Raw genomic sequence first — 25,719 nt, 5'->3', positions numbered from 1 at the left:
GTGACCGTTGGGCTTACCCTCCTTGTACTGTCTAGGCGGTGCACGCACTCTGCACACACCGGCCCCTACGTGATCGCAGCTCCGGTGACTCTAGATTCCCTTTCAAAGACGAACGTCTTTCCGAGGTGAGGAGCCCCGCAGCCGCGCCAGGTTCTATGTGGGTCGAGGTTTCCAGTCCTATCCAGCCCCGAGCGGTACCCGCCTAGTCGCGAGCGGCTGGCAGCACCACGGGCTACTGCCCCGCGCAGCGGCGGGGTGACCCCGCCCCTCCCCACGTCTCTTGGCGCCCGAGGGGGCGGGGTCGGACGCGCGCCGCCAGTGGCGCCGCCAGTGACGCCGCCCGCGCACGCCCAGGCGCCTGCCGATTGGCCGCTGGGGCCAGAGTTCCTCCCGCGGAGCGCACCTCCCCCCAGATTTCCCGCCAGTAGGCCCCGCGCGGTAGCTGCCTTGCCTCTAGTGGCTCTGTCCGACAGAGCGGTTGAGCCTCGGCTTCTGTGGCTATGTCGCGACAGAGCACGCTGTTTAGCTTCTTCCCTAAGTCTCCAGCCGTGAATAATGCCAACAAAGCCCCCGTCAGAGCCTCAAGTGGAAGCAGCGCCGCCGCCGCTGCCACCGGGGCCTCCCCTTCCCCAGGCGGGGATGCGGCCTGGAACGAGGCCGGGCCTGAGCCCCTAGCGGGTACCACGTCGCGGGCCGAGGCCAGGAACCTCAACGGAGGGCTGCGGAAGTCGGCATCCCCTGCGGTCCCCGCCAGGTAGCGGCGTAGGGGGGGGTGCAGGGAGGTGGCCTCGCTGGGTTAGGGTTGCGCGTCCAAGCCCTGGGCTCGGAGGAGGTGGGGCTGCAGGGAGAATTGGGGGTGTAGCTTGTAAACAGGGTGTGAGGAAATCGGCCGTGCAAGGAGAGGGGGTTGGCAGGGAGGGGAGGACGCACTTAGTTCAGAGGTGGAGGAGAAGTCCGCCAGGTGCGGGAGGAGTGGAAGGTGCTTGGAGTAGGAAGGAGAAAGGGGAGAAGGGAGTACTGGGGGGTGGGGCGGGAAAAGAAAAGAGCTGGCCTGCGCTGCGCGCGGTGCGCCCTCTGGGCGAGGGAGGGGTGGCGCCTGCCCCGGGCGGGGGAGGGGTGGCAGGAAGGAGGAATGCCCGCGGCAGGGATGGACGCCGGGAACCAGCAGGTTGTCGGGTCGCGGCGTGCTTCGAGTGGGATATCCGGAGGATGTTCCCCCATCAGAGCCGGGATGGTCCATTTCGAGCCCGCTAGTTGCTCGAGGAACACCCTCGGTGTTTGGATTAGAGCCTCGGATGCGAAGCCTCTGGCGGGGTGGCTGTGTAGGCTCTTGGGGTGGGTGAGTGTTACTTTCTGTAGGAATCTTGGGGCCTCCCTGGCGGCTCAGACGGTGAAGAATCTGCCGGCAATGCGGGAGACCCCGGGTCGATCCTTGAATCGGGAAGATCCCCTGGAGAAGCGAATGGATACCCACTCCATTATTCTTGCCTGGAGAATTCCATGGACAGAGGAGCCTGGTGGGCTACAGTCCTTGGAGTTGCAAAAAGTCTAGACTCTACTGAGCGACTAACACTGGGGAGTGGACAGCAAGTTTAGAGCGCGGGGGTGTGTCAGCTGGTAAACCAAGGGGCCTGATTGGTCCGAGTTAGGATTGCAGGGGCGGGGAGCAGAAAGTGCAGGGACCAAGCTGGGTCAACGTGTAGATAGATTGCATATGCATCAAAACAGATGGAAAGCTGAATGTTAATTTTGACACCTGGAAGTATTATGCGAGTTGAAAATATTAGTTTAAGAAATAGTGCATCTTTTTTTTTTTTTTTTTTTTGCCTCACCAGGAAAGCTCTCGGGATCTAAGTTCGGGGACTAGGGATTGAACTTGGGCCATGGCAGTGACAGCGCGGAATCCTAACCACTAGACCGAAAGCACTCCCCTTAATAGTGCATCTTTTGTTGGGGATTTCAGGGGAGGATGTGGGACTGTAATTTTTTCCTGAATTGAGAGCCCCCAAAGGCCTTGATAGGGCTCTGGGAGAGGGATACGAACGTGATAAAGGGGAAGCTTGCCCGGCGGTGGCTTCCTCTCCTAGGCAGTTTGGTGGTGTTTCAGGGTTTGGCTGGCCTTTGTTGAAGTAGCGGGCGACATTTTGAAAAGCTCGCACTTACTGTATCCCATGTATTGCATTAGGCATAAAGTGTAATGGCAGCCGTCTGAAAGGGTGAAATAGTGGTACAAAAAAAAAAAAAAAAAAAGCACACATTCAAGATCAGAGAGCTGAGTAGTTGATTTCGAATGCCTTGCGTTTTAGGCGTCCCACAGATTTTTCAAAGTGCGGCTGTAATTACAGTGTTACCTTCCTCCAAGCGATCCTCTCAGGAAGTTTATGTAGTTGCCCGACAAGTGGCAGGATTTGCCACCCCAGAATGTGTCTTTGGCATAGAGGTTATTTTGAGCTGAGTATTTTTTGAGAAGGGGAAGATATGGGAGAAGCTTTGAGAACAGTAGAAGTTATTCTTCTGTAAGGGAAATTTACATTTAAAAGGGAAATCTCCATTTGTAAGGATGCCTGCCTCTCTGTACGAAGAAGAAAAGGGAGATTCCATAGGCACTGAACTGAAATCTTAATAACAAACATAGCCTTGTTTTTTATTCTTTTCTTGGTAACCTCCCTGGTCTCCCTCCCCGGCCCCCTATCTTTCCTTTGTCTATAGCTGAAGACAGAGGTTTAAGGTGGTAACGTGGGCCATCTCCAGGAGTGTTACTCAGGTTCTCTTTCTCAGCCAAGAACTCAGATGGGTAGACGGAAAAATACTTTCCCTGGGGGTGGGATGAATTGCGAGATTGGGATTGATGTGTATGTACACTATTGATACTATGCATAAAATACATAACTAATGAGAACCTCCTGTATAACTCAGGGAACTCTACTCAGTGCTCTGTGGTGACCTAAATGGGAAGGAAATCTATAAAAGGGTTATATGTATAAGTATAGCTGATTCACTTAGCTGTACACCACAAACTAACACAACATTGTAAATCAATTATACTCCAGTGAAAATTAAATATTTTTCCGAAATAATTTTTTTCCTTCCCTACATGGGCATCCTGTGTAATGGATGCATGGTAAGAGATGTACAAAGCATTAACGTTCATCTAAACTTGAATTGATTCTTCCTGCATCCATTCTAAATGAATGGAATTATTTGTTGTATGGTTGTGCTTTATATTTTGAATAGCATATGCAGTTTTTTGTTTTTTTTTTTTAGGTCTGAATTTTGGAAACTCATAAAAGACTTATAAAAGAATAATATTGTTTACACTTGACCACCTACTAGGTCTATAGGACTGCTTTCAGGGTATTCAGGAAAAATTGGCATTTGATTCTAGGTTTCTAAAGAGCTCTCCATTCATTAGATAGATTTGGCCTTCACTTAATAAATGTTAACATACCTCCTCTGGCAGGCACAGTATTGGGTGTTGTGGAACCCCTATACAAGAGTGAATAGGACAAGCAAAAAGGCAGTTTTAGAGCAGGAGCAGAGCCGGTGAGCTCTGTTCACTTTGGGGGGAGGATGGGGTATGTATGGGTCTGGGTAGGCTTTCAGCTCTAAGGCTGAGACCAGAGGATAGGTAAATAGAGGTTAGCTCAGCTGCTGTAGAGGTGAGGGGGTTTTAGGAAGCTGGTGCAGGAAGAGGAGGGTCCTGCCAATTGAGAATGAAGACAGGAGGCTGGAGCCTTAGGTATGAGGAGATCCAGTCTCTGCTATGGGCTACAAAAACGTTTGGACTTTTCTTAGGGGTCAGTTGGAAGAAGTTGAGCATCTTTCAGTGGTCATTTGTCATTCAGTTTCCTCTTGTGCACCAGTGTTAACGTGTTTTGTCTTTTTTTCTTTCCTTCCCCTAGTGTCTTTGTCAGGTGTGATGCAAAAGTCTTTTTTTCACCTGGGTTGAGAAAGAGGAAGCAGTTGAGGTGACATCAGTTTGAGTAAATGGCTGCAGGATGTATGTCTATGCACTCTGGGCCTGCTTCTCAGTACTTCATTTCTTCTGTAGCCTTTTAAAAAAAATTTTAAGTCTTTTTTGAATTTGTTGCAATATTGCTTCTGTTTTGTTTTGGTATTTTGGCCAGGAGGCCTGTGGGATCTTAGCTCCCAGACCAGGGATGGAAACCACACCCCCTGCATCAGAAGGTGAAATTTCAACCACTGGACCACTAGGGAAGTCCCCTCTAGCTTATTAAGACAATTGAAAGAGCTGTGAGGAAGGCTTCTGACTACCTAAATCTGGATTTTTTTTTTTAATTTTAATTTTTTTTTTAATCTGGATTTTTAAAGCAAATCTTAGCTGGTTTATTTTTTGGAATCTCATTTCAATAATTATCTGTTGATTATGAGAAATGAGGACAGTAAAAAATTTTAAATGTGTGCCTTGTATTCATTTATAGGAGTGGTGTGTCAGACCGTGACAAGGTTTTTTTTTTTTCCCCTAAGAGCCTTTAGTTAAAGGTAACAATCTGCCCTAGTTGTAGGTGCCTTTCCTTCTACTTTTCATACAGTTAAATCTATTTATAGTAATATATTCTAAATAATATCACACTTAATGTAATGATATTAGTTTTTGTAAGAAAAGAATTCAGGCTTTTAAAAAAGTATCATGGTGGACTTGGTTTCACAGACTTAATTTGATTTAATCGATATAACTAAAAAGGTGCTGAACTTGTTACACTAATTTGGCCAGCAGGAGCCTCTTTTAAGCTGGCGTTTATAACTTTTAACATTATCTCAGAACTTTCATTCTGATGATGATTATCAGTTGTCCCTGCTCCTTGAGCTGCTTTCCAAAGAGCCCTGGTTTTAGTTTTTTTATAGGCTTCTTTTCTAATAATATTTAGGAAATAGTTTTAGAGGCCAGTTTGGATGATAATTTATATGGTTGTCCTAGACCTCACGCATAAGTGATAGATGGCCATAGTTATCCAAGCCGAAGGAAGGAAAGCCAGGTGAAGGGTAGAGAGGTGCAGGTAGATGGGTAGGTGGGTAGGTGTGATGGGAGCCCTTGGTAATAATTTCTCTGGTTACTTCTGTTTTCTCATTAGCTATTTGAGGGTAGGGGAATTCTACTCTAATATTCTACGTTGAGAAGTAGATACAAACACTGATAGTTGGCTTGAGAGTATGTTCACCTTTGTGAAACTTGTGTTTATATACACACATTTTTTTTTTACACATAGCCAGTCTAAGTTTATTGTTTATAGGAGCAAATTCTAGCATTGCTTTTGTATCTACTGATTCTGTTTTAAAAAGTAGACAGAAATGTTGCTTATAAATTTGGGGCACAAATAATAATCGACACCAAGGTAATGGGCTGAAGAGGGAGCAAAAATAATGGCATTTTTTAAAGCAAAAGTGTAAAGATTGTTCATATATATTTAGCTTTATTAAGTCATTTCTTATTTTTAGTGGTGTGAAGTTGTGTTTTAGTTGTATGTTTTACACTTGTTTTTCTGAGCTGTCACCTTTCCTCTTACCTTTTTAAAGCTGTCTTTAAAAATCCCAAGAATATCAAACATTTGAGATACATTATCATTTTAAAAACAAGGGAATTCCCAGGTGGTCCAGTGGTCAGGACTCCACACTCTCACTGCCAAGGGCCCAGTTTGGTCCTTTCTCGGGTGACTAAAATCCCACAAAGGTGTGTGGCACAGCCAGAAAACAAAAACCGCTTGTAAAATCATAGTCGAATCATATTTATAAAGTAGGCTGCCAGAGTCCAGCTCCAGCAGCCAGGGAATCAGCCTGAAGGAGTGTCTGCGAGTATTGATGGAGCCTCTCATTCATATTTCTTGGTCTGCATATTTATTTCAAGCTTAAGATTCTCTTTTATACTTTTATAAAAGCATTAGGTCAGAGGTTTGACATTTTCAGTTCCCACTGACCCAGATTTGTTGTCTCCATAAATCATTGTTGCCCCTCAGAAGGAGTTCCTGCCTCATAGATTCTCTTATCTACTTCTCATGTGTCCTTGTGAATACACTGTAACTCATGCTAATGTCTGGGCTGCATACCACATTCCTCAGTTTATTTCTTATCTTTCTAAATCCTGTTTGCCCCTAGTATCCTGAGCTCACTTTCTCTAAAAAGGCTTCTAACCACTAGTATCTCCAAAATGCCTTATTTCTATCAGCTGTAGTAAAATACGCTAACATTACAACATTCCTTAAATCTTTAGCTTCTAACTATCTTAATTATTCCTAAGCCCTAAATTCAGTAAATTCCTTTGCCATAAACATTTCCCTCACAAATAGATTTCAGATAGCAGTTCCTCCCATGGCCTCAAGCTGCGGCCTATGTGCTCATCCTGGAACCTTGAATGTCAATGATTAACTTTATGAATTATTCTCTGAGCACAGCTGCAGAAGGCTTTGTGCCTTCTTATGCTCCTCTCAAGAACAGTAAGCACCTTAATGTTCTTTTCAGTCAACTCAGCCGAGGAGAGGAAAAAACAAGTCAGAATCACAAGGCCTAACTCCTTCATCCCGGGTCCGTGCTTTCGGGACAAGGAGAGGGAGTTGGGGCCGTGCCTCCATTTTGTCAGTAATGCCTAACACAGCTCCCGACAGTAGGCTAATTTATAGGCTAATTCCTGTATTTATTTTGGGATTTCACATTGGGCTCCAAGAAGAACCATTCTACATTGTAAAGTGACTTTTTGGCCTAGATATTTTCAAATTGGATTTGCATTGCATAGGGTTTGATGATCCTTGTTAATATTTAACACAGCCATAGTTATCTGAAAAGAGAAAGGTATTAAGATTATCAGGAAATGGAGCCAAATGTTAAAATACAGTGAAGTCTGAATACGACTGTTAAATAAAGTTTCAAGTAGAGCCATCTCTGGCTTTGTATCCATCTCTGATTTTATAAAGTCCTCTGGCTCTTTAAGGATCAATGTATGAAAAATAGCAGATATTCAAATTATAGTACATTCCACTGTGATCCCATGCTTAAGTTATAGTTAGATATTTTAAAATAGGTATTAGTATTGGTAAAAGTCTGAATATTTGCATGGATTAAAATTTATGTTCCTTTTATTTTGATATTTTGTGGAGACTGCACAACTACTAGAGATCAGAATTTTAAATTAACTTTAAAGAATTCATTTGCACATAGAAAGTCAGTAGATTAAAAAGAATTTTTTTCTGAAAAGCCTTTTAACATTGGGGAAACTATCCATTTTTTTTAAACTGTATTTTTAGTCTTAGCATTTAGAGTGTACTTCTGCTTTCTTTTTTTGGTTGCTCCAGGTAGTGAAGGCTTTGTGTCCTAACCACTGGACCACCAGGGAATGCATTCCGCCCGTGCCTCCCCCACCCGGCCCAATTCTTAACAGCAGAGTTAAGTTATACATAAGATTCTGAAAGTATAAGTTTATGTTTAGGGTGAGGTGATGTTAAAAAAACAATTTTGTTTTTAAACAATTCAGTTTATGATGGCATTTTAGCTTTACAGATCTGATGATTGTAATTAGCTTTTTATGTGTTTCTTCCTCTAGTGAGGATGCACGTTTATTTGCTTTTCAAATACATTTAAAGACATTAAAATTTAAAAATTCTTTGTTTATTTACTTCTGGCTGTGCTACCATTGCTGTGAAGGCTTTGCTTTAGTTGTGGCAAGCACGGGCCCCTCCGGTTGCACTGTGTGCCGGCTTCTCATTGCTGTGGCTTCTCCTGTGCAGAGCATGGGCTCAGGGCACTCGGGTTTCAGCAGTTGCAGCTCCCAGGCAGGTTCTAGTGTACAGGCTCAGCAGTTGTGCACGGGTTTGGTTGCTCCACCCCATGTGGGATCTTCCCAGATCAGGGCTTGAACCCATGTCCGCTGCATTGGTAGGTGAATTCTTTACCACTGAGCCACCAGAGAAGCCCTAAAGACATTACATTTTCAAGTTGGTTGCTTGGAAAGGAATCTATGTCAATTTGAAACCTTTGAACATCGTTTTACAATTTGTTGTACAGTTTGTTCGCTTTTATACAAATGACAGTTTTAAGGTAACAGTCTTAGAAAGCTCAGATTTCCTTTGGGATAAAAACTATATTAACTTAGTACTGTTAAAGGTATAGAACTCAAAGTTTTTTCTCCCATGTCTTGGGTCTCAGCTGGAAACTTGAGTTACTCTTAATTGAGGACAGACAGGAACTTTCAGGAGGCAAGTGTGGCCATCTCATATTTTTTGCTTAAGAATTTTGATCTACATATTTAGTTTCTAAGACATCTGAGATACTTGCAAGTGCTTTGTTGCTTCACAGAGATAAAACAGAATTGTTAGTTTTGGGGCATCCTGATCCCTTGAACTGCAAATGTACCACCAAGATGTTCATTCTTGTCAAAGTCCCTGATGTGCTCTTTTCTAAAGAATGTGTAACTTTTATAGACATGTATGTAATGAAATAGCTACCTTTGAATTAGCCATACCTTAGTCCTTACCCTCACATGGGCAAGGAAAACAGTCTTCACTTTTAAAAGCACTAACACTTTGTATGAAAGTGAAAGAGGAGAGTGAAAAAGTTGGCTTAAAACTCAACATTCAGAAAACTAAGATCATGGCATCTGGTCCCATCACTTCATGGCAAATAGATGGGGAAACAATGGAAACAGTGACAGACTTTATTTTTTGGGGCTCCCAAATCACTGCAGATGGTGACTGTAGCCATGAAATTAGAAGATGCTTGCTCCTTGGAAGAAAAGCTACGACCGAGCTAGACAGCATATTAAAAAGCAGAGACATTACTTTGCCAACAAAGGTCCATCTAGTCAAAGCCATGGTTTTTCTAGTAGTCATGTATGCATGTGAGAGTTGGATTATAAAGAAAGCTGAGTGCGGAAGAATTTATGCTTTTGAACTATGGTGTTGGAGAAGATTCTTGAGAGTCCCTTGGACAGCTAGGAGATCCAACCAGTCCATCCTAAAGGAAATCAGTCCTGAATTGGAAGGACTGATGCTGGAGCTAAAACTCCAGTACCTTGGCCACCTGATGCGAAGAACTGACTCATTTGAAAAGACCCTGATGCTGGGAAAGATTGAAGGCAGGAGGAGAAGGTGACGACAGAGGATGAGATGGGTGGATGGCATCACTGACTCAATGGACATGAGTTTGAGCAAGCTCCGGGAGTTGGTGATGGACAAGGAGGCCTGCAGTGCTGCAGTCCATGGAGTTGCAAAGAGTTGGACATGACTGAGCAACTGAACACTTCGTGAACTTGACTCCATTCTGGCAACCTGACTCCATTTTGGCCAGCCTGAGCTCACCTAGGGGAGGAACTGCTTCAGACTAGCCAGTGATGAGTTCAGGCTTATTGATGTACACATCAAATTTCATCTCTTAAGGGATGAAGGGCAGCCAGGCTGGACTGATGAGTATCCTTACTGGTTCCTGTCAGAAAAATCGACTTTGGCCAACAGTTTGTAGTCTGATGTCTGAAGACTTTACAGCCAGACATATGCTTCCTATGAGGAGACGTGTTCATTGGCATAACATATATTTGCTCTGGTCAGTCTTCTAGAAGTTACTGTCATAGAGTTCAGACTCCATTCTGATAGTGTATTTATATATGGACAAAGGTTATTTTCCTCTTTTAGCAACAGAAAAGGGTACAAATTTAGGGTACTCTCAGGACCTAACATACAAGGAAAGCTTGTGGTTTCCTGATCCCAGTGTGATAGACTTTGTGGTTAAGTGGTTGCCCGGCTAAGTTAAGGGAAAGCCTGCTTGACAGTTCCACACAGAGATAAGGATCTTTGTCTCCTGTTAACAAATGGATATGTTAGTAATGAGGAAACACTTAAGATACCTGAATTGTGCAGACATAGCTCCCTGTTTGAAGATGACCCCTGTGGTGTTTGACAGCAATAATTATAAACTCATGCTGGTCACTACAGTTTTCTAAGTTGAAAGAAGAATGTACTTTAAAGGCCCTGGATGTAAGCACCAGCTGAAGCCATGCTCCTGTTCTGGTTTCTTTTCTGTCTAGCATAGGGATTTCCACATCCACATTTTTTGAAGAAAGAAATACTTAAGTTTTATGATTGAGCCTGAATAAGGTGGCCTTAACTGATTGTTCTAAAATATCTGAAATATTCTCTTTTGTAATGTACTTATTTTATATTTGTCATTATTCAGTGAAAACCTTTAAGCAGGCTTAGAAAATCATGGTTATATACTACTGGAGCAGGGTTTATAGTTGTTGTGACCTCTCTATCACTGAGGGACTCTTGTATAATTCTCCTCCTCCTCTCCCTTTCTCAGGAAATCTTCAGGGCTAAGTCAGTTTTTGTGAAGATTAGATCTCCTGTTGATTCTGTAGGTTTATTTATACAACTAGTTGTGTACACAATTATTTTGGGCACAGTACATACTTACCTCTTAAGTTTTCCCACAAAACTAGATTTTTAGGGATGGGCTAGGGGTATTAGTCTGCTGGCTTTTGGGGTATTTGGAATACATTGGAGCAAAGTTTTAATGAAATAATTTTTAATGTAAGTATAGCAAATTTGCCTAGGCATTATGCTTGATATTTTATTAATACTTTGGGTCAGATCCTGTTCCTAATGTATACATGTGGTAGTACAGATGTAATAATTTGAATCACATGTACAATGAGTTTGTCTTTTTCCTGCTATTACCAGTCTATCAGAATTCTGCCAGTTTTTAAACCTTGAATAATTGTGAGATAATTTCTAACTTTAATACCATTATATTTGTGTTGTCTTGTGATATTTGCTTATGATTTTTAAAAATGACTTGAAAATTTGATTTTAAAAAATCATTAGTTTTAGAATTTCTGTGCCTGAATATTAATGCCAGAAAATTTCAAAGGTGTCTTAAGATACCTTCCTTAGAACTGCTTGTTTGTAGTAATTGCCTTTAATGTAACTTAACAAAGTATTAACCAAATTATGTATTTTCTCTTGGCAGCAGTTCTTGTGACTTCTCACCAGGTGATTTGGTTTGGGCCAAGATGGAGGGTTACCCTTGGTGGCCTTGCCTGGTTTACAACCACCCTTTTGATGGAACATTCATCCGTGAGAAAGGAAAGTCTGCCCGAGTTCATGTACAGTTTTTTGATGACAGCCCAACACGGGGCTGGGTTAGCAGAAGGCTATTAAAGCCATATACAGGTAAGAGATTTACTTTGCAGGTTGGGTATGTTTGTAAGATAGAACCCACGCACATGTGAGTCTGAATGTTCGTGTCTCCTACACAGTGGATTTAAGCATATTTTACTCCAATAAATTTTAAGAGTGGGTGTGGTAAAAGCTTCTAGCATGGGAAAAGGATAAGATGTAGCTGATCTTTGGCCAGTTTGTAGCGTGGAGTTGAATTTTTATTTCTGTCCTTCTGAGCGACTTATAGCAATATCAAAATGGCAACCCATTCCAGTACTCTTGACTGGAAAATTCCATGGACAGAGGAGTCTTGTAGGCTACAGTCCATGAGGTCGCAAAGAGTCGGACACGACTGAGCGACTTCACTTCAAACCCTTAAAGGAAAAAGGACTTCATGATTGGATCTCCTGATGGATGACAATGCCAGATTCAGACATGAAAAAAAGTGTTCCTATCTTGCTGCTACTGCTGCTAAGTCGCTTCAGTCGTGTCCGACTCTGTGCGACCCCATAGACGGCAGCCCACCAGGCTCCCCCATCCCTGGGATTCTCCAGGCAAGAATACTGGAGTGGGTTACCATTTCCTTCTCCAATTCATGAAAGTGAAAAGTGAAAGTCACATCGCTCAGTCGTGTCCGACTCTTAGTGACCCCATGGACTGCAGCCTACCAGGCTCCTTCATCCATGGGATTTTCCAGGCAAGAGTACTGGAGTGGGGTGCCATTGCCTTCTCCGGTTCCTATCTTAAAAGGTTCCAAAAGAAAGACAGTGTAGCCAAGATACAGAACATATAGATCAGTGACATACTCTAGGACAGGTGGAGAAGCATGCGACCTTGGCTTCAAAATGCTCACCTTATGAGCACATCTGAGTTGAGTTTCACATCAGAAACTAGACTTCCGGAACCTTGACTCACTCTTCCCAGGCCCAGCCGTATTTATCACAGACATCAGCAGTCCTGCGCGTATGGTTTCACCTAGGCTGGCTGCACCCTGTCAGTCTCCTGCAGTGCATGTGCAGGGTGACTGCAGGATGCATGTCATCCTGGGCATGCACAGGTTTTTTCCATTATCTTCAGACTCCTGGCTAGGACATTGCTGAATTCAGTATCTTGGAATCAGAACAGTGGTCAGTTTCCCAGAAGCCTGGGAATCATGCCCTTTTGGTCGTATCACTCCTCATCCTGCAGGGCAGATAGGCCTGTGTAGAAACCTGATGTGCAGGGCGAGAACAGAGTAAGAGAATTTACTTTAGTCTTCTCCATTAATTTGCTGTATAATCTTGGCCAAAGTAACTTCTGTTTGCTTATATGCAAGTTGGACCAGATGATAAATGAGGTCTTCTTCCAGGACTAATTTTGAGATGCTAAACCAAGCCTTGGCAAAAGATGACTAAAAAGAGATCAAAAGTTTATGTTGTAATTATTTTATAAAGATGTGCATATTGCTCTTTGCCCTTTAAATTTCCGAATTGTTGCAAAACGTATATGTGAATAAATCCACAAAGAGGTGTGCATGAAAACAGTAGGCCTTTGGTGGGGGGGATGGTCTTAGGGTTGTAGTTTGCATTAGAGGTTTTGGGGAATGGTGGTGATTGATACTAGATCGGCAGGGTGAACACAGCTGTAACAGGCACTTTGGGAAAGTTCACAGCCACTCTTAATGATTTTGACTGCTGCAGTTTGTAGTTTTGGTGCAGCTCTTTAGAGAAATAAGAAATTGCAGCTTTGTTTTAGGCAGCTCATAAAAGTTGCTAATTCCATGGAAATTTAGGATGTCCCATCAGTTTTAGTATACTGAAAGGAGGGAGTAATGTAATGTTTGGATCTGTTAGACAAATTCAGGTTTGATTTGCAGCTGTTACATTCAGGTAGAAGAAAACAGACATTCCTAGTTAGGCCTCTTGGAAAAGAATTAAAACAATTCTGTACCATTATAATTGTCTATATCTAACCTTTTGCTCAGTGGATAGACATGTCATTTAATACTATAGCTCTTTGAAATGAAATGAATAAAGGAAAAGTTTTACTTTAAAACAGAGCAAGACATTTTTGATGCAACTGTTTTGAAAAAACTTTAAAGTCTGTCCTGGGTTATTATCCTCCCAAAATTTAGGGCTCCTTAGAGTAGAATTTTTTTAAAAATCTGTCTTATCTACCTACCTACCTTGGGAACAAACTTATTGTTAATGTCATTGCTTCATTTAAGTTACAGTGTAGTTTTTGCCTTCCTTAAGCAATGTCTTTTAAAAAGGGTCTCAAATCTCCTTTACATCTTATGCCTCACCCGAAGAGGTGTGGTTTTAGGGTCCACAGTCTGAGGTCTTTCTGGAAGAGAGAGTGGTCCTGGGTGAACCAACAATTAAGGTAACTTACAGGAGGTAAAATAGGTAATTCCAGTTTCACTGATAGTTTTACCCTGAAAATTCTTTCTGTGAAGGCTTTATTGATCTTATTTATATCAATCAAAAATAATGGGACATTAAAAATTATACCTGAAGGACTTCCCTGGCAGCCTAGTGATTAAAACTGCACTTCCATTGCAGGGGTACAGGTTCCATCCCTGGTCGGGAAACTAAGATCCCATGCGCCTTTGGCAAAACAAAACACCTTGATGGTTATCATTCTTGTTCGTTAGGGCAGGTATTATACATTGAGCCAAATGTCCAGCGAACTGTTCTTATTTATAAATACATGTTTGTTTTTTAGGTTCACATTCAAAGGAAGCCCAGAAAGGAGGTCATTTTTATAGTGCAAAGCCTGAAATACTCAGAGCAATGCAACGTGCAGATGAAGCCTTGAATAAAGACAAGATTAAGAGGCTTGAGTTGGCAGTATGTGATGAGCCCTCAGAGCCAGAGGAGGAGGAAGAGACGGAGGTGGGACACTGCTAACAGGCAGTTGTTACTATTGTTTGGAAAATGTTGAAAAGTAGGGAGGGACATGTTAGAGTGGTAATTTCCTATTTATTTCAGTTCAGTTGCTCAGTTATGTCCAACTCTTTGCAACCCCATGGACTGCAGCACGCCAGGCATCCCTGTCCATCACCGACTCCCGGAGCTTGTGTTTGGTACTCATACACACATTTTCTTACACCTCTGATCATATTCAATTACTTAAGAGTCCTCAGCAGTCTAGCACCCTTTTTTACTTAAGTTCTCAAGTCTGCTGGAAACACACATGCTTATAGGAGGGAATACCCTTTTGGTAACCAGTATAGAGAGCTAGGGACAGTGGGACATGGTGATAAAATTGATTGTGGTGTCTGATAGTAACTTTCTGTATGAGGGTGTGGAAATTATCCAGTTTTATGTTCTAATGCTTTTTTGTTGTATTTTAGATTGGTAAGAAAAAGTTGAAAGACAACCTTGGTTTCAAATATTAATTGTCACTTTCAGTGAATTAAATCTTAAATGAACAAATAATGGGTATACTTAAACATTATTTTCTAATTTAGTAAATTAATGAGATGTGCTTAAACAGAGTCATCTATAAGCTGCTTGATTTTGTTTTATTCTATTCTATATGAGATAGGCATATAAAATACATATTTTAAGAGAAACTGGCACTTCAGTGGTGGTCCCAGAGCTGGGGGCCTGGGTTCGATCCTCATCAGGAACTAAGAGCCCACATACAACGAGTAAGCCCGATTAGTGCAACTAAGAACAAGCGCAGCCAAAACAAAAAGAGAGAAAGAAATGTTTTTAATCTTATTTTTGAGGTTGAGACCAGGGATCATAACATTAATCAGATGTTTAGATCTGGGTAGTAATGACAAATCATTTAACCGTGTAACTACTTTACATATAAGGGAGGTCTATGAGAACTGAACGTGGCTTGCTGAAAAAAAATACAGCTGGTTTGTGGAGGAGCAAGGACTAGAACTAGAATGATTACTGTTTTTTTTTTTTTAATTGTAAGTAATTTATAGAATGGTAAACTTTATATGTTCAACTGTAAGAGGAGAGATGACCCTGGAAGAAAGACAAGTTTTTTCTACAGCTGTGACTGTTAATGAGGACATCACCTATGGGTATTGTCATGTATGGTCATCCTAAGGACTTAATTAGTATTGAATAGGAAAGAACTCTCATGACAGAATCACTTAATCCTGTATTGTGATATTTGTATTAATTTTAGGTGAAACTGAAATTGCTATCCATTGAGAAAGAAAATAGTTTATTTCTGAAGGTGGGTTCTTCTCTTGATATATGAAGCTGTAGCATATTGAGAGAGATTCCCTAGCAATATTGTCATTTTTCCAAATTTTACTCTTATATTTTAAAATATTCTTTGTCTCTCAGGTAGGTGCCACTTACACATCAGATAAGAGTGAAGAGGAAAATGACATTGAGAGTGAAGAGGAAGTGAGGCCAAAGGTGCAAGGATCCAGACGAAGTAGCCGACAAATAAAAAAACGAAGGGTCATATCAGACTCTGAGAGTGACGTTGGTGGCTCTGATGTGGAATTCAAGCCAGACACTAAGGAGGAAGCAAGCAGTGATGAAATAAGCAGTGGCGTGGGGGACAGTGATAGTGAAGGCCTGGACACCCCCGTCAAAGTTGCTCCAAAGCGGAAGAGAATGGTAACTGGGAATGGTTCCCTCAAGAGGAAGAGTTCAAGGAAGGAAATGCCTTCAGCCACCAAACGAGCAACTGGCATTTCATCAGAAACCAAGAATACTTTGAGTGCTTTCTCTGTCCCTCAAAATTCTGAACCCCAAGCCCACATTAGTGGGGGATGTGATGACAGTAATCGCCCCACTGTCTGGTATCATGAAACTTTAGAGTGGCTTAAGGAGGAAAAGAGAAGAGATGTGCACAGGAGGCGGCCTGATCACCCTGATTTTGATGCATCCACACTCTATGTGCCCGAGGATTTCCTTAATTCCTGTACTCCTGGGATGAGGAAGTGGTGGCAAATTAAGTCTCAGAACTTTGATCTGGTCATATTTTATAAAGTGGGGAAGTTTTATGAGATGTACCACATGGATGCTCTTATTGGGGTCAGTGAACTAGGGCTGGTATTCATGAAAGGCAACTGGGCCCATTCTGGTTTCCCTGAAATTGCATTTGGCCGATACTCAGATTCCCTGGTCCAGAAGGGTTATAAAGTAGCACGAGTAGAACAGACTGAGACCCCAGAAATGATGGAGGCACGATGCCGAAAAATGGCACACATATCTAAGTATGACAGAGTGGTACGGAGGGAGATCTGTAGGATCATTACGAAGGGTACACAGACCTACAGTGTGCTGGAAGGTGACCCCTCGGAGAACTACAGTAAATACCTTCTTAGCCTCAAAGAGAAAGAAGAGGAGTCTTCTGGCCACACTCGCGTGTATGGAGTATGCTTTGTTGATACCTCTCTAGGGAGGTTCTTCATAGGTCAGTTTTCAGATGATCGCCATTGTTCCAGGTTTAGGACTTTAGTGGCACACTATCCTCCAGTACAAGTCTTATTTGAGAAGGGAAATCTCTCAATGGATACTAAGATGATTCTCAAGAGTTCATTATCCTCTTCTCTTCAGGAAGGTCTGATACCGGGCTCCCAGTTTTGGGATGCAGCCAAAACTTTGAGAACTCTCCTTGAAGAAGGATATTTTACAGACAAGTTAAATGAGGACGGTGGGGTGATGCTACCCCAGGTGCTTAAAGGTATGACCTCGGAGTCAGATTCTATTGGATTGACACCAGGAGAGAAGAGTGAATTGGCCCTCTCTGCTCTTGGTGGTTGTGTCTTCTACCTCAAAAAATGCCTTATTGATCAGGAGCTTTTATCAATGGCTAATTTTGAAGAATATGTTCCCTTGGATTCTGACATGGTCCATGCTACAAGACCTGGTGCTGTCTTTGCTAAAGCCAATCAACGAATGGTGCTAGATGCTGTGACATTAAACAACTTGGAGATTTTTCTGAATGGAACAAACGGTTCTACTGAAGGGACCTTGTTAGAGAAGATTGACACCTGCCATACTCCCTTTGGTAAACGGCTCTTAAAGCAGTGGCTTTGTGCCCCACTCTGTAACCCTCATGCGATCAATGATCGCCTGGATGCCATAGAAGACCTAATGGTTGTGCCTGACAAAATCTCTGAGGTTGTAGACCTTCTTAAGAAGCTTCCAGACCTTGAGAGACTCCTGAGTAAAATTCATAATGTTGGGTCTCCCCTCAAGAGCCAGAACCACCCAGATAGCAGGGCTATAATGTATGAAGAAACCACATACAGCAAAAAAAAGATTATTGATTTTCTTTCTGCTCTGGAAGGATTCAAAGTAATATGTAAAATTATAGGGATTATGGAAGAAGTCATTGATGACTTTAAGTCTAAAATCCTCAAGCAGGTCCTTACTCTGCAGACAAAAAGTCCTGAAGGGCGCTTTCCTGATTTGACTTCAGAACTGAACCGATGGGATACAGCCTTTGACCATGAAAAGGCTCGAAAGACTGGACTGATTACTCCCAAAGCAGGATTTGACTCTGATTATGACCAAGCTCTTGCTGACATAAGAGAAAATGAACAGAGCCTCCTGGAATACTTGGAGAAACAGCGCAGTCGAATTGGCTGTAGAACCATAGTTTACTGGGGAATTGGTAGGAATCGTTACCAGTTGGAAATTCCAGAGAATTTCATCACCCGTAATTTGCCAGAAGAATATGAGTTGAAATCCACCAAAAAGGGTTGTAAACGATACTGGACCAAAACAATTGAGAAGAAGTTGGGTAATCTGATAAATGCCGAAGAACGGAGAGACGCATCATTAAAGGACTGCATGAGGCGACTGTTCTATAACTTTGATAAAAATTACAAGGACTGGCAGGCTGCTGTGGAGTGCATCGCAGTGTTGGGTAAGGCTTTCAACAGGTTTGTTCCTAAAGCTTTAGTTAGTGATGCCCTGGGTGCCAGTTTTATATTGAAATTATAGCCCACTGGAAAGTCCCCATTGACTCATAACCCTAAACTCAAGTAATGGGTATATATTTTGATCAAATTTCAGTTGAATTTATAGTATTTGAGAAATGTTGCTTTTCAGCTATTTTTGAAAGGTGCATAGAACATTATGTTCTAAGACCTGCTGCAAGTCTTAGTTGTGGCACTTGTGATTGCTGCAGCAGCAGGCAGGCTCTAGCTCCCCAACCAAGGATGGAACTTGTGCCCCGTACTGGGAGCACGGAGCCTTCACCACTGAACCACCAGGGAAGTCCCAAGCTACTATGTTAATTTAAAACTATCCCTTGACCTTTGTTTTACACTCTACACACATATTTGAAAAGATTTTAATCTTTACTTGTTCTCTTAGCCCAAGTTATCACACTTACTTTTAATCTTTACTTGTTCTCTTAGCCCAAGTTATCACACTTACTTTTCTGAGTTTATTTCTGAGAGCCCAGGTTTATGTATTTGTAATTACGTAACCTCTTCAGTTTCCTAAATAATTTCCTTTTTCTTTAAACTTCATGGCCAACTTATTTTGAAGCCTTTGCTTATTTTAGAGTTTTGAAGTGTTTTTTTAGTTCTGAGGGTTTTTTCCTGTGTTTTGACAATTTCTACTTTGAGGGGATAGATTTCTTAAGCTGAAACTAGATGTTATTTCTCATTTTAATAATGAAGTAATGAAGTACTGTAACAAAGACATGTAAAACATTTAGGCTGATGACTCATTTCCAGCTAATGAATCCATTAACAAAGCAGTTTGTATACTGTGCAGTTAGAACAATGTCACTGCAGTGTCTACTTACAGAAAAAAATCTGCCTTTTCTAAAGTGGAACATGCTACCTCCACTAAAAAAGCATTTCTGAAAGACTTTTTATAGAAGTTGGGCCTTTGTTGGTTATCTCAAAAATAATGAAGCCTCACTTTTGTCCTCTCTCTTTACCAGATGTGTTATTGTGCCTGACCAACTACAGTCGAGGGGGTGATGGTCCTATGTGTCGTCCAATAATTCTGTTGCCAGAAGAAGATACTCCTCCCTTTCTAGACCTTAAAGGATCACGCCATCCCTGCATTACGAAGACTTTTTTTGGTGATGACTTTATTCCTAATGACATTCTAATAGGCTGTGAGGAAGAGGAGGAGGAAAATGGCAAAGCTTATTGTGTGCTTGTTACTGGACCAAATATGGGAGGCAAGTCTACACTTATGAGACAGGTAAAGTGTTACAAACGGTGTTACAAAACTTTGAGTGAATTTATTACACATTTAAGCCATTGTTTCCCAAAAAGCTCATGATAGTCACTGACTTACTGGTAAGCAGAGGAAAACTCCTTGAGTCATGAACTGTGTTCATTTCATTGGTCAAATATTTGCCTGATGTTAAAGGAAGTACTTCAGTTAAGAAGGTGAAGTTGGTTCAGGCCATGACTTTTATGAGCCCTGACTTTGCATCCATTTCCTTTGAAGGTTAGATGTATTCATAATGAAAGAAAATTATACAAATGTACATTTGTTCTTAAATTAGGTTCATTTCTAGGAAACCTTAGAACCATTGCACTTGTTCATACAGGAAAACAAATATAATTCATGACCTTTAGTTAACTGTTGGGAACTGCTTTTAGGGAAGACAGTAAATGTATTTTCCTAACCTGTCAGGGGTTGGCTAGTTACTGAGCTAAACATGATTTAGATTTAGGTTTAGAAAAAATGTAACAGAGACACTGGGCCCTTGACAAAAAATTTTTGCTGACCCTCTTATTCTACTGTACTGTATTATATACTTTATACAAATTTGCTGACTGGAGAGGAGCAGTAAAGGTTTTTAACCTTTTCATTTTAAATCAAAATTATCTAGAGAGCACAACAAAAAAAGTACCTGGGAGTTGGGGTGTATTCATCCTCTGAAATTGTTTGGTTTGCAATGGGTTCTAGGCATCAGCAGTTTTAATCCTACTGTTCAGCCAGAGTTGAGAATCAATCACTAGTGTAGTGGGTTAGTGTGTATGTTCTGAGGTTTTAAAGCCAGTTAGGCCCTTGGCCTCACTTTTCCTACATGATTGTGAAGATTGTTTTTTTAAGAGTGCCTGACTTCTAATTAATGTTTATTAGCTTGGCTTATTATCTGTCTTCTGGATATACATAGATATCTCTATCTCTTAATATCAGTCATAAAATACTTTTTCCTTCCTCATTCACAGGCTGGCCTATTAGCTATAATGGCCCAGATGGGCTGTTACGTACCAGCTGAAGTGTGTAGGCTCACACCAATTGATAGAGTGTTTACTAGACTTGGTGCCTCAGACAGAATAATGTCAGGTGAGTTATTTTTCTACCTAAGGCTCTGTTATTTGACAATTCATTTATGCAAGTTTTAACATACTAAAAGTAATCTTTTTGTAAAATTTAATCTTTAGTACCGCTGGGTAGTTGATAAGATTCGAATGATACACCTAAAAGATGTTTCTGCTGTTAAAAGAGGATTCTCATTTTGATCACTTTTTTTTTTTTTAAGGTGAAAGTACATTTTTTGTTGAATTGAGTGAAACTGCCAGTATACTTACACATGCAACAGCACATTCTCTGGTGCTTGTGGATGAATTAGGTAAGACATTAAAATTTCTAAAACATTAGTACAAAGACTTATTTTTCTGGAAAATGGTCTGAGGGACACATTTCTTAAAGAATATGAATATACCCACCTTTGTCCATAGACCCCCACAGTTGGCACTAAGGTGGCAATTTCTAAATCCTTTTAAAATTTAAATTATAATACAGGGATAATTGGATAATAAGGCTATTTAAAGTGAACTAAAAGGAAGTTTCTGAAGCATAGTGGCACTTGAATAGTATTCCTGAACTCCAAGGGCTGATAAGCAGGCCTACTTTAGCTAGAGAGGGCCTGTTACAGAGTGCTTTTGGATGTACTAAGCCGATACTCAGTACATTTTAAAACAATTCTGAGGCCTGTCCTTTTTGGAATGTAATATGGCAGACTGTATAATGTACAGTTATGTATATTTTCATAGGAAGAGGTACCGCAACATTCGATGGGACAGCAATAGCAAACGCAGTTGTGAAAGAACTTGCTGAGAACATAAAGTGTCGTACGTTGTTTTCCACCCACTACCATTCATTAGTTGAAGATTATTCTCAAAATGTTGCAGTGCGCCTAGGACACATGGTATGTATGAATTGTTTATTCAAAAATTGTGTCAGTTTTTGAATGGGTCCTTCCATTGCCAGCATGTAATTTTTCTTTTTTAGGCATGCATGGTAGAAAATGAATGTGAAGATCCCAGCCAGGAGACTATTACCTTCCTCTATAAATTCATTAATGGAGCCTGTCCGAAAAGCTATGGTTTTAATGCAGCAAGGCTTGCTAATCTTCCAGAGGAGGTTATTCAAAAGGGACATAGAAAAGCAAGAGAATTTGAGAAGATGACTCAGTCACTGCGGTTATTTCGGTAACTATAATTGGATATAACTTTACCACGCGGTTTCAAAAACAGTAAAGGGGTGGATGGTGCACTGTGAAAAATGCAAACTAACTAACTTTATTTTTTTTTAATTTTAAGGGAGGTTTGTTTGGCTAGTGAAAGGTCTACTGTGGATGCTGATGCTGTCCATAAGTTGCTGACTTTGATTGAGGAATTATAGACTACATTGCAAGCTTTGAGTTCACTTTTGACAAAGGTGGTAAATTCAGACAACATTATGATCTAATAAACTTTATTTTTTAAAAATGACCATTTTTCCATTTTCTTTCTAGGAAATTAAACCCTTTTAATTCTTATCTACCTTCTACATAATGGTTATTGAATACTCCACAATATATTAAGTCTAGATGTTATGGTACATGCATACACTTTCAGGCTGTTTATACCCACTGTCACCAATACACATAAATGGAGGGGGCTATGAAACTGTATAGGGCTGTATATATACTTGTCTCAGCTTAATGCGGGAAATTGTTTTAATTTCCAGCAATTTGTCTAAACTGTTCAAAAAAAAACTATGAACAGAGTTCAAATACAGGACTGTTTTGAAGAGACTTTCTAAAGTGTACTTTTAAAACATAGTAGTTTTTACCTTTCACAAAACTGAGTTACAAGAATACTTTTGTTTTACAGTGCATCCCTTCCTAGGAAGTCTCATTAAAACACTCACTCTTTCTAGGGGTGATTTTGAATGCTGCACAGGGAAGGGAAGGAAATAATAGTCTTAACTTTTCTTAAAGGATACCAGAAACATTGCTGGATATAATTTAAGATTAGTGTTTTCTCTTTCATAGAAAGAACGTACATACTGGGACATGAGTACAGTTACAGCAAGTCTAGGTGTGCTAACAAAACAGGGCACATTCAAGTACAATAAGATTTTGCTTGAAATTAAAAACAAACTACATGAGATTAAAGCATTAAAATCATATTTCTCAATCTGAATACATGTTAAAAAAAAAATCAAAAGAAATGCAGAAGTGCTAGCTCACATTTTTACCATATTACAAAAGCAATTGGTACCCACGTCCATAAAAGCAGCAACAAAGCTGCTTGTCTATTGAAGAGTAGTACTACTGCAAGTTGGACTGCATTCAATGCTAGTTGTAAAAACACCAGCTTTTTTTTTTCAGAAGTTGGTATCTGTACAAAATTGAAGCTTATTTTCTTCACTTCTGTCCCTTCAAAAGTCTTTACACAGTAATGCTAAAACACCCAGCTTTGAGATCCTGAGTCAATATATTGCCACTTTCTTTTTGGTAGCTTGAGCTTCATAGTGTCAACTGACCTTGTGTATCCATTTTTAATACAGTCTCTTCCTGTAGCATGGGCAAATATTTTAAATCTTCAAAAAAAAAAAACAAAAACCCAAAACGTTTTAAGTTATGATGTTAGAATGGCAGGACTTTTTCTTTAGGGAAGGTATTCAGTTGTGCTGCAATGTATTAGATTCTATAGGTGGAGCAGAGTCATATAGTGTATCTGTATCATGTGTAGGCTCACCAGCTAACGTACAAGGATTAGACAGTGTTCCAGCACCACAGTCACAGAAAAACCTAAAACAAAATATGAAAACCCAAAGATTAGGAAAGTGAGGAGAGGAAAACAATTGAGTAATACAGCAAGTGTGCTACATACATACCTATCATGTCTAATAAATTCTACGTCATGTCCCTGATGGCACTTCTTAATGCAGTTCACACATATGGCGTTTCGATCTGTGGTGTTACAAGTGTGACATCTACAAAACAAAAGCTTACATTATTTTCCTCGATCATCTTATTTATTCAGAATACTGCAATCTGTTATATATTACCCTATGACCTTTGGCTTTTAAGAGGACCAAATTTTTTTTTGTGGTTCTAGTCTAGTTCTGAAAAGAGACTTCAATGGAATATAGCATTTTCCTATTTTGTGTCTCCCAAGGAAAACAAGTAGCTACCTTTATTGAATCAATATGGGGGAGAGGGGAATTAAAACCACTCATGTTAGCTAGGATATAAGGAATACTTAATGACAGTCTAGGAAAACAATATAAATGTTTTACATTTTCAGTGGTATCTATAGTTAGTACAGTACTACATTTTCCCACATTTTATGGTCTCAAACACAGGATCCTCCAAGAAGACCGATCACAACTTAATGTGGACAGCTAATAATTTTCAGTTACATTCTATTAGCAAATACCCAGTTTACTTTCTTTTAGCTCATATACTTAAGGGAAAGCTAAAAATGTTGAGTTCTTGTCAGTTAAGGAGAGAAAACCTTGGTACCTCTCCTTTTTTAAGACAAATAACTGAGAAATATACCTGTAGAAATCATGCATGGGATAGCTGGTATAACTTGATATTTTATATAAACACTGGCCTCTACTAACAGCCTTTTCTATGGCGTCTTGATTGTTCATTATTTTGTTATCTGTAATAAAAGAAAAAAGTAATACTGTATAGTATGAAGACGTAAGATAGAGTTTAAGAGCTTTAAAAGAGGCTAATCAATGAAGTAAAAAAAAAAAAAAAAAAACTGGCTAGAGATAGAAATGAGTTTTCCTTGTATAAGGTACTCCCAACTATTTAGAATAAGTTGAAACAAAACTCTTTCAAAATACATCTCTTGAGTTGCTGGTTAACTACTGTACAGTGACAGAAGGAATTAAATTATTGGATAGCAATGACTTCTGATTATCTTCTCATGGCATATTTAGTGTACTTATAGGCAGAACACAAGATTCCAACATACCTTTCATTGTCACATTAACACCAGATGCTAAAAATAAGCCTCCAAATCGGTTGTTAAAAATTTGATTGCCTTCTAGTGTTGCAGTTGCATGATTTGTGATTTCAATACCTGAAGCAAAATTTACAAACAGCAGATGCATCACTTTATATAGTTTCTTAAAAGAAACCTGAAATATAGCAAATGTAGTAAAATAGTTCTTTTATATAAAAAGTATGTTAAATGTAGTAAACTGTGTATCAGTTCCTAACATCTAGAAAAGAGAAGCTTATTTGAATCACTTAGTTCTCTACCCCTGCTAAGGAAGGAATAATACAGATGGTTCATACTCTACTTTATTGATAATGACATTATTTTAAAATTTCTCTCCAACTAAGAAGATAGGACCCAGAAATATGTGTAGGAAGGAGCTAGATGGTTATTTGGAATTAAAGAGAAATTGTCTTTACTGGCAAAACGTTGAAATATATGCATAATACTTGAATTTTACTTACCAATATCTTTAAAAAAACATTATTTGTGAGGCCAGAGGGCTTGCATTTTATCTTTATTCCTAATGGTAGCCAGTAGTTACTCTATCCAATTAATGATTCTTAATTACTACTGAACTACAAGAACAATATTGTAAGTTTGGCTTAGAGTAGAAGAATCCAAAACTTGGGACTGTGTGAGCTCAGTCACTAAGTCATGTCCAACTCTGCAACCTCGTGGACTGAATCCAAAACTTGGATTAGGTGCTCTTAAAAGCAATTGTAAACAAGCATTCGGCCAACTTCCACAGCACACTGCACACCTTTAGTTATTAAGCAATGATATACCAAGAATCAATTTAATGTACAGCAAACAAGCTACAGGTAACAAAATACAAACCTGCAGCAAATCCATCAAATATTCTGTTTTTCCTCAAGACTGGATGACTATTAGTGCTGATTAGAACACCTGCTTGAGCATTCCTGAAAATATCATTTTCTTCAAGGAGACCTATAATGAAATATTTCCCCAGGTTAGGGCTAATCCACATAGCAAATTTTACTGTCTTTTTGGTGGTATTTAGGTTTTCTTTTAGTTTCTTATTAACTGGACTATAAAATTCATAGGACTAGTTTTTCAACTGAAAGTTTGTTTAGTAATTCACAAATACTTAAAGTAGAATTTAAGCAATAATTTTAAAATTAGCAGATAACCATTCTAACCAATAAACTGGAAGTCCCATGGTTGCAAGGATCATGTATAGCTTACCACTGCATCACCAGTGCCCAGGCACAAGGCATAAAGCTGATTCTTACTCAACACTGCTGAATTAATTCCTTTGAAGTATTTTAGGATCTTTGCATTCTCCATGCTTTAGATTCAAGCCCCAATTCTTTCTAGCCACTATCAGCATTCCTTGATCAG

General features: G+C 40.2%; 2 protein-coding genes across 3 annotated transcripts in view; one reads left to right on the top strand and one right to left on the bottom strand.

The window, feature by feature from the left end:
* Positions 1-409: 409 nt before the first annotated feature.
* MSH6 (mutS homolog 6) lies at positions 410-21,837 on the top strand. Its single transcript, XM_070379617.1, has 10 exons — positions 410-754; positions 10,969-11,171; positions 13,866-14,035; positions 15,461-18,005; positions 19,038-19,306; positions 20,290-20,407; positions 20,604-20,693; positions 21,118-21,272; positions 21,356-21,555; positions 21,667-21,837. The coding sequence occupies exons 1-10, from the start codon at positions 501-503 to the stop codon at positions 21,746-21,748; spliced, it is 4,086 nt and encodes a 1,361-aa protein (XP_070235718.1). The 5' UTR covers positions 410-500; the 3' UTR covers positions 21,749-21,837.
* Positions 21,838-22,500: 663 nt separating this feature from the next.
* FBXO11 (F-box protein 11) overlaps positions 22,501-25,719 on the bottom strand; it is a 110,416-nt gene continuing 107,197 nt past the window's right edge. For both annotated transcript variants that reach the window (XM_070379618.1, XM_070379619.1), the window contains 5 exons: positions 25,195-25,305; positions 24,328-24,435; positions 23,898-24,006; positions 23,231-23,329; positions 22,501-23,144 (listed from right to left, as the gene is read on the bottom strand). In XM_070379618.1, coding sequence (XP_070235719.1) covers positions 23,015-23,144; positions 23,231-23,329; positions 23,898-24,006; positions 24,328-24,435; positions 25,195-25,305 — 557 coding nt within the window. In that variant the 3' untranslated portion in view covers positions 22,501-23,014. The remainder of the gene's footprint in view (positions 23,145-23,230; positions 23,330-23,897; positions 24,007-24,327; positions 24,436-25,194; positions 25,306-25,719) is intronic.

This window comes from Bos mutus, chromosome 11 (genome assembly GCF_027580195.1).
Source record: "Bos mutus isolate GX-2022 chromosome 11, NWIPB_WYAK_1.1, whole genome shotgun sequence".
Lineage (NCBI taxonomy): Eukaryota > Metazoa > Chordata > Mammalia > Artiodactyla > Bovidae > Bos > Bos mutus.
The sequence above is the reverse complement of the archived record's forward strand: the minus strand, read 5'-3'. Positions and strand labels throughout refer to the sequence as shown.

What these genes read in the sequence shown, in the direction of transcription:
- MSH6 (XM_070379617.1), top strand. Translation starts at nt 501, where the DNA reads ATGTCGCGACAGAGCACGCTGTTTAGCTTCTTCCCTAAGTCTCCAGCC. An exon ending in GCTATTAAAGCCATATACAG is followed by an intron (nt 11,172 to 13,865) that starts GTAAGAGATTTA and finishes TTTGTTTTTTAG; the next exon opens with GTTCACATTCAAAGGAAGCC. An exon ending in AGTCTACACTTATGAGACAG is followed by an intron (nt 19,307 to 20,289) that starts GTAAAGTGTTAC and finishes CCTCATTCACAG; the next exon opens with GCTGGCCTATTAGCTATAAT.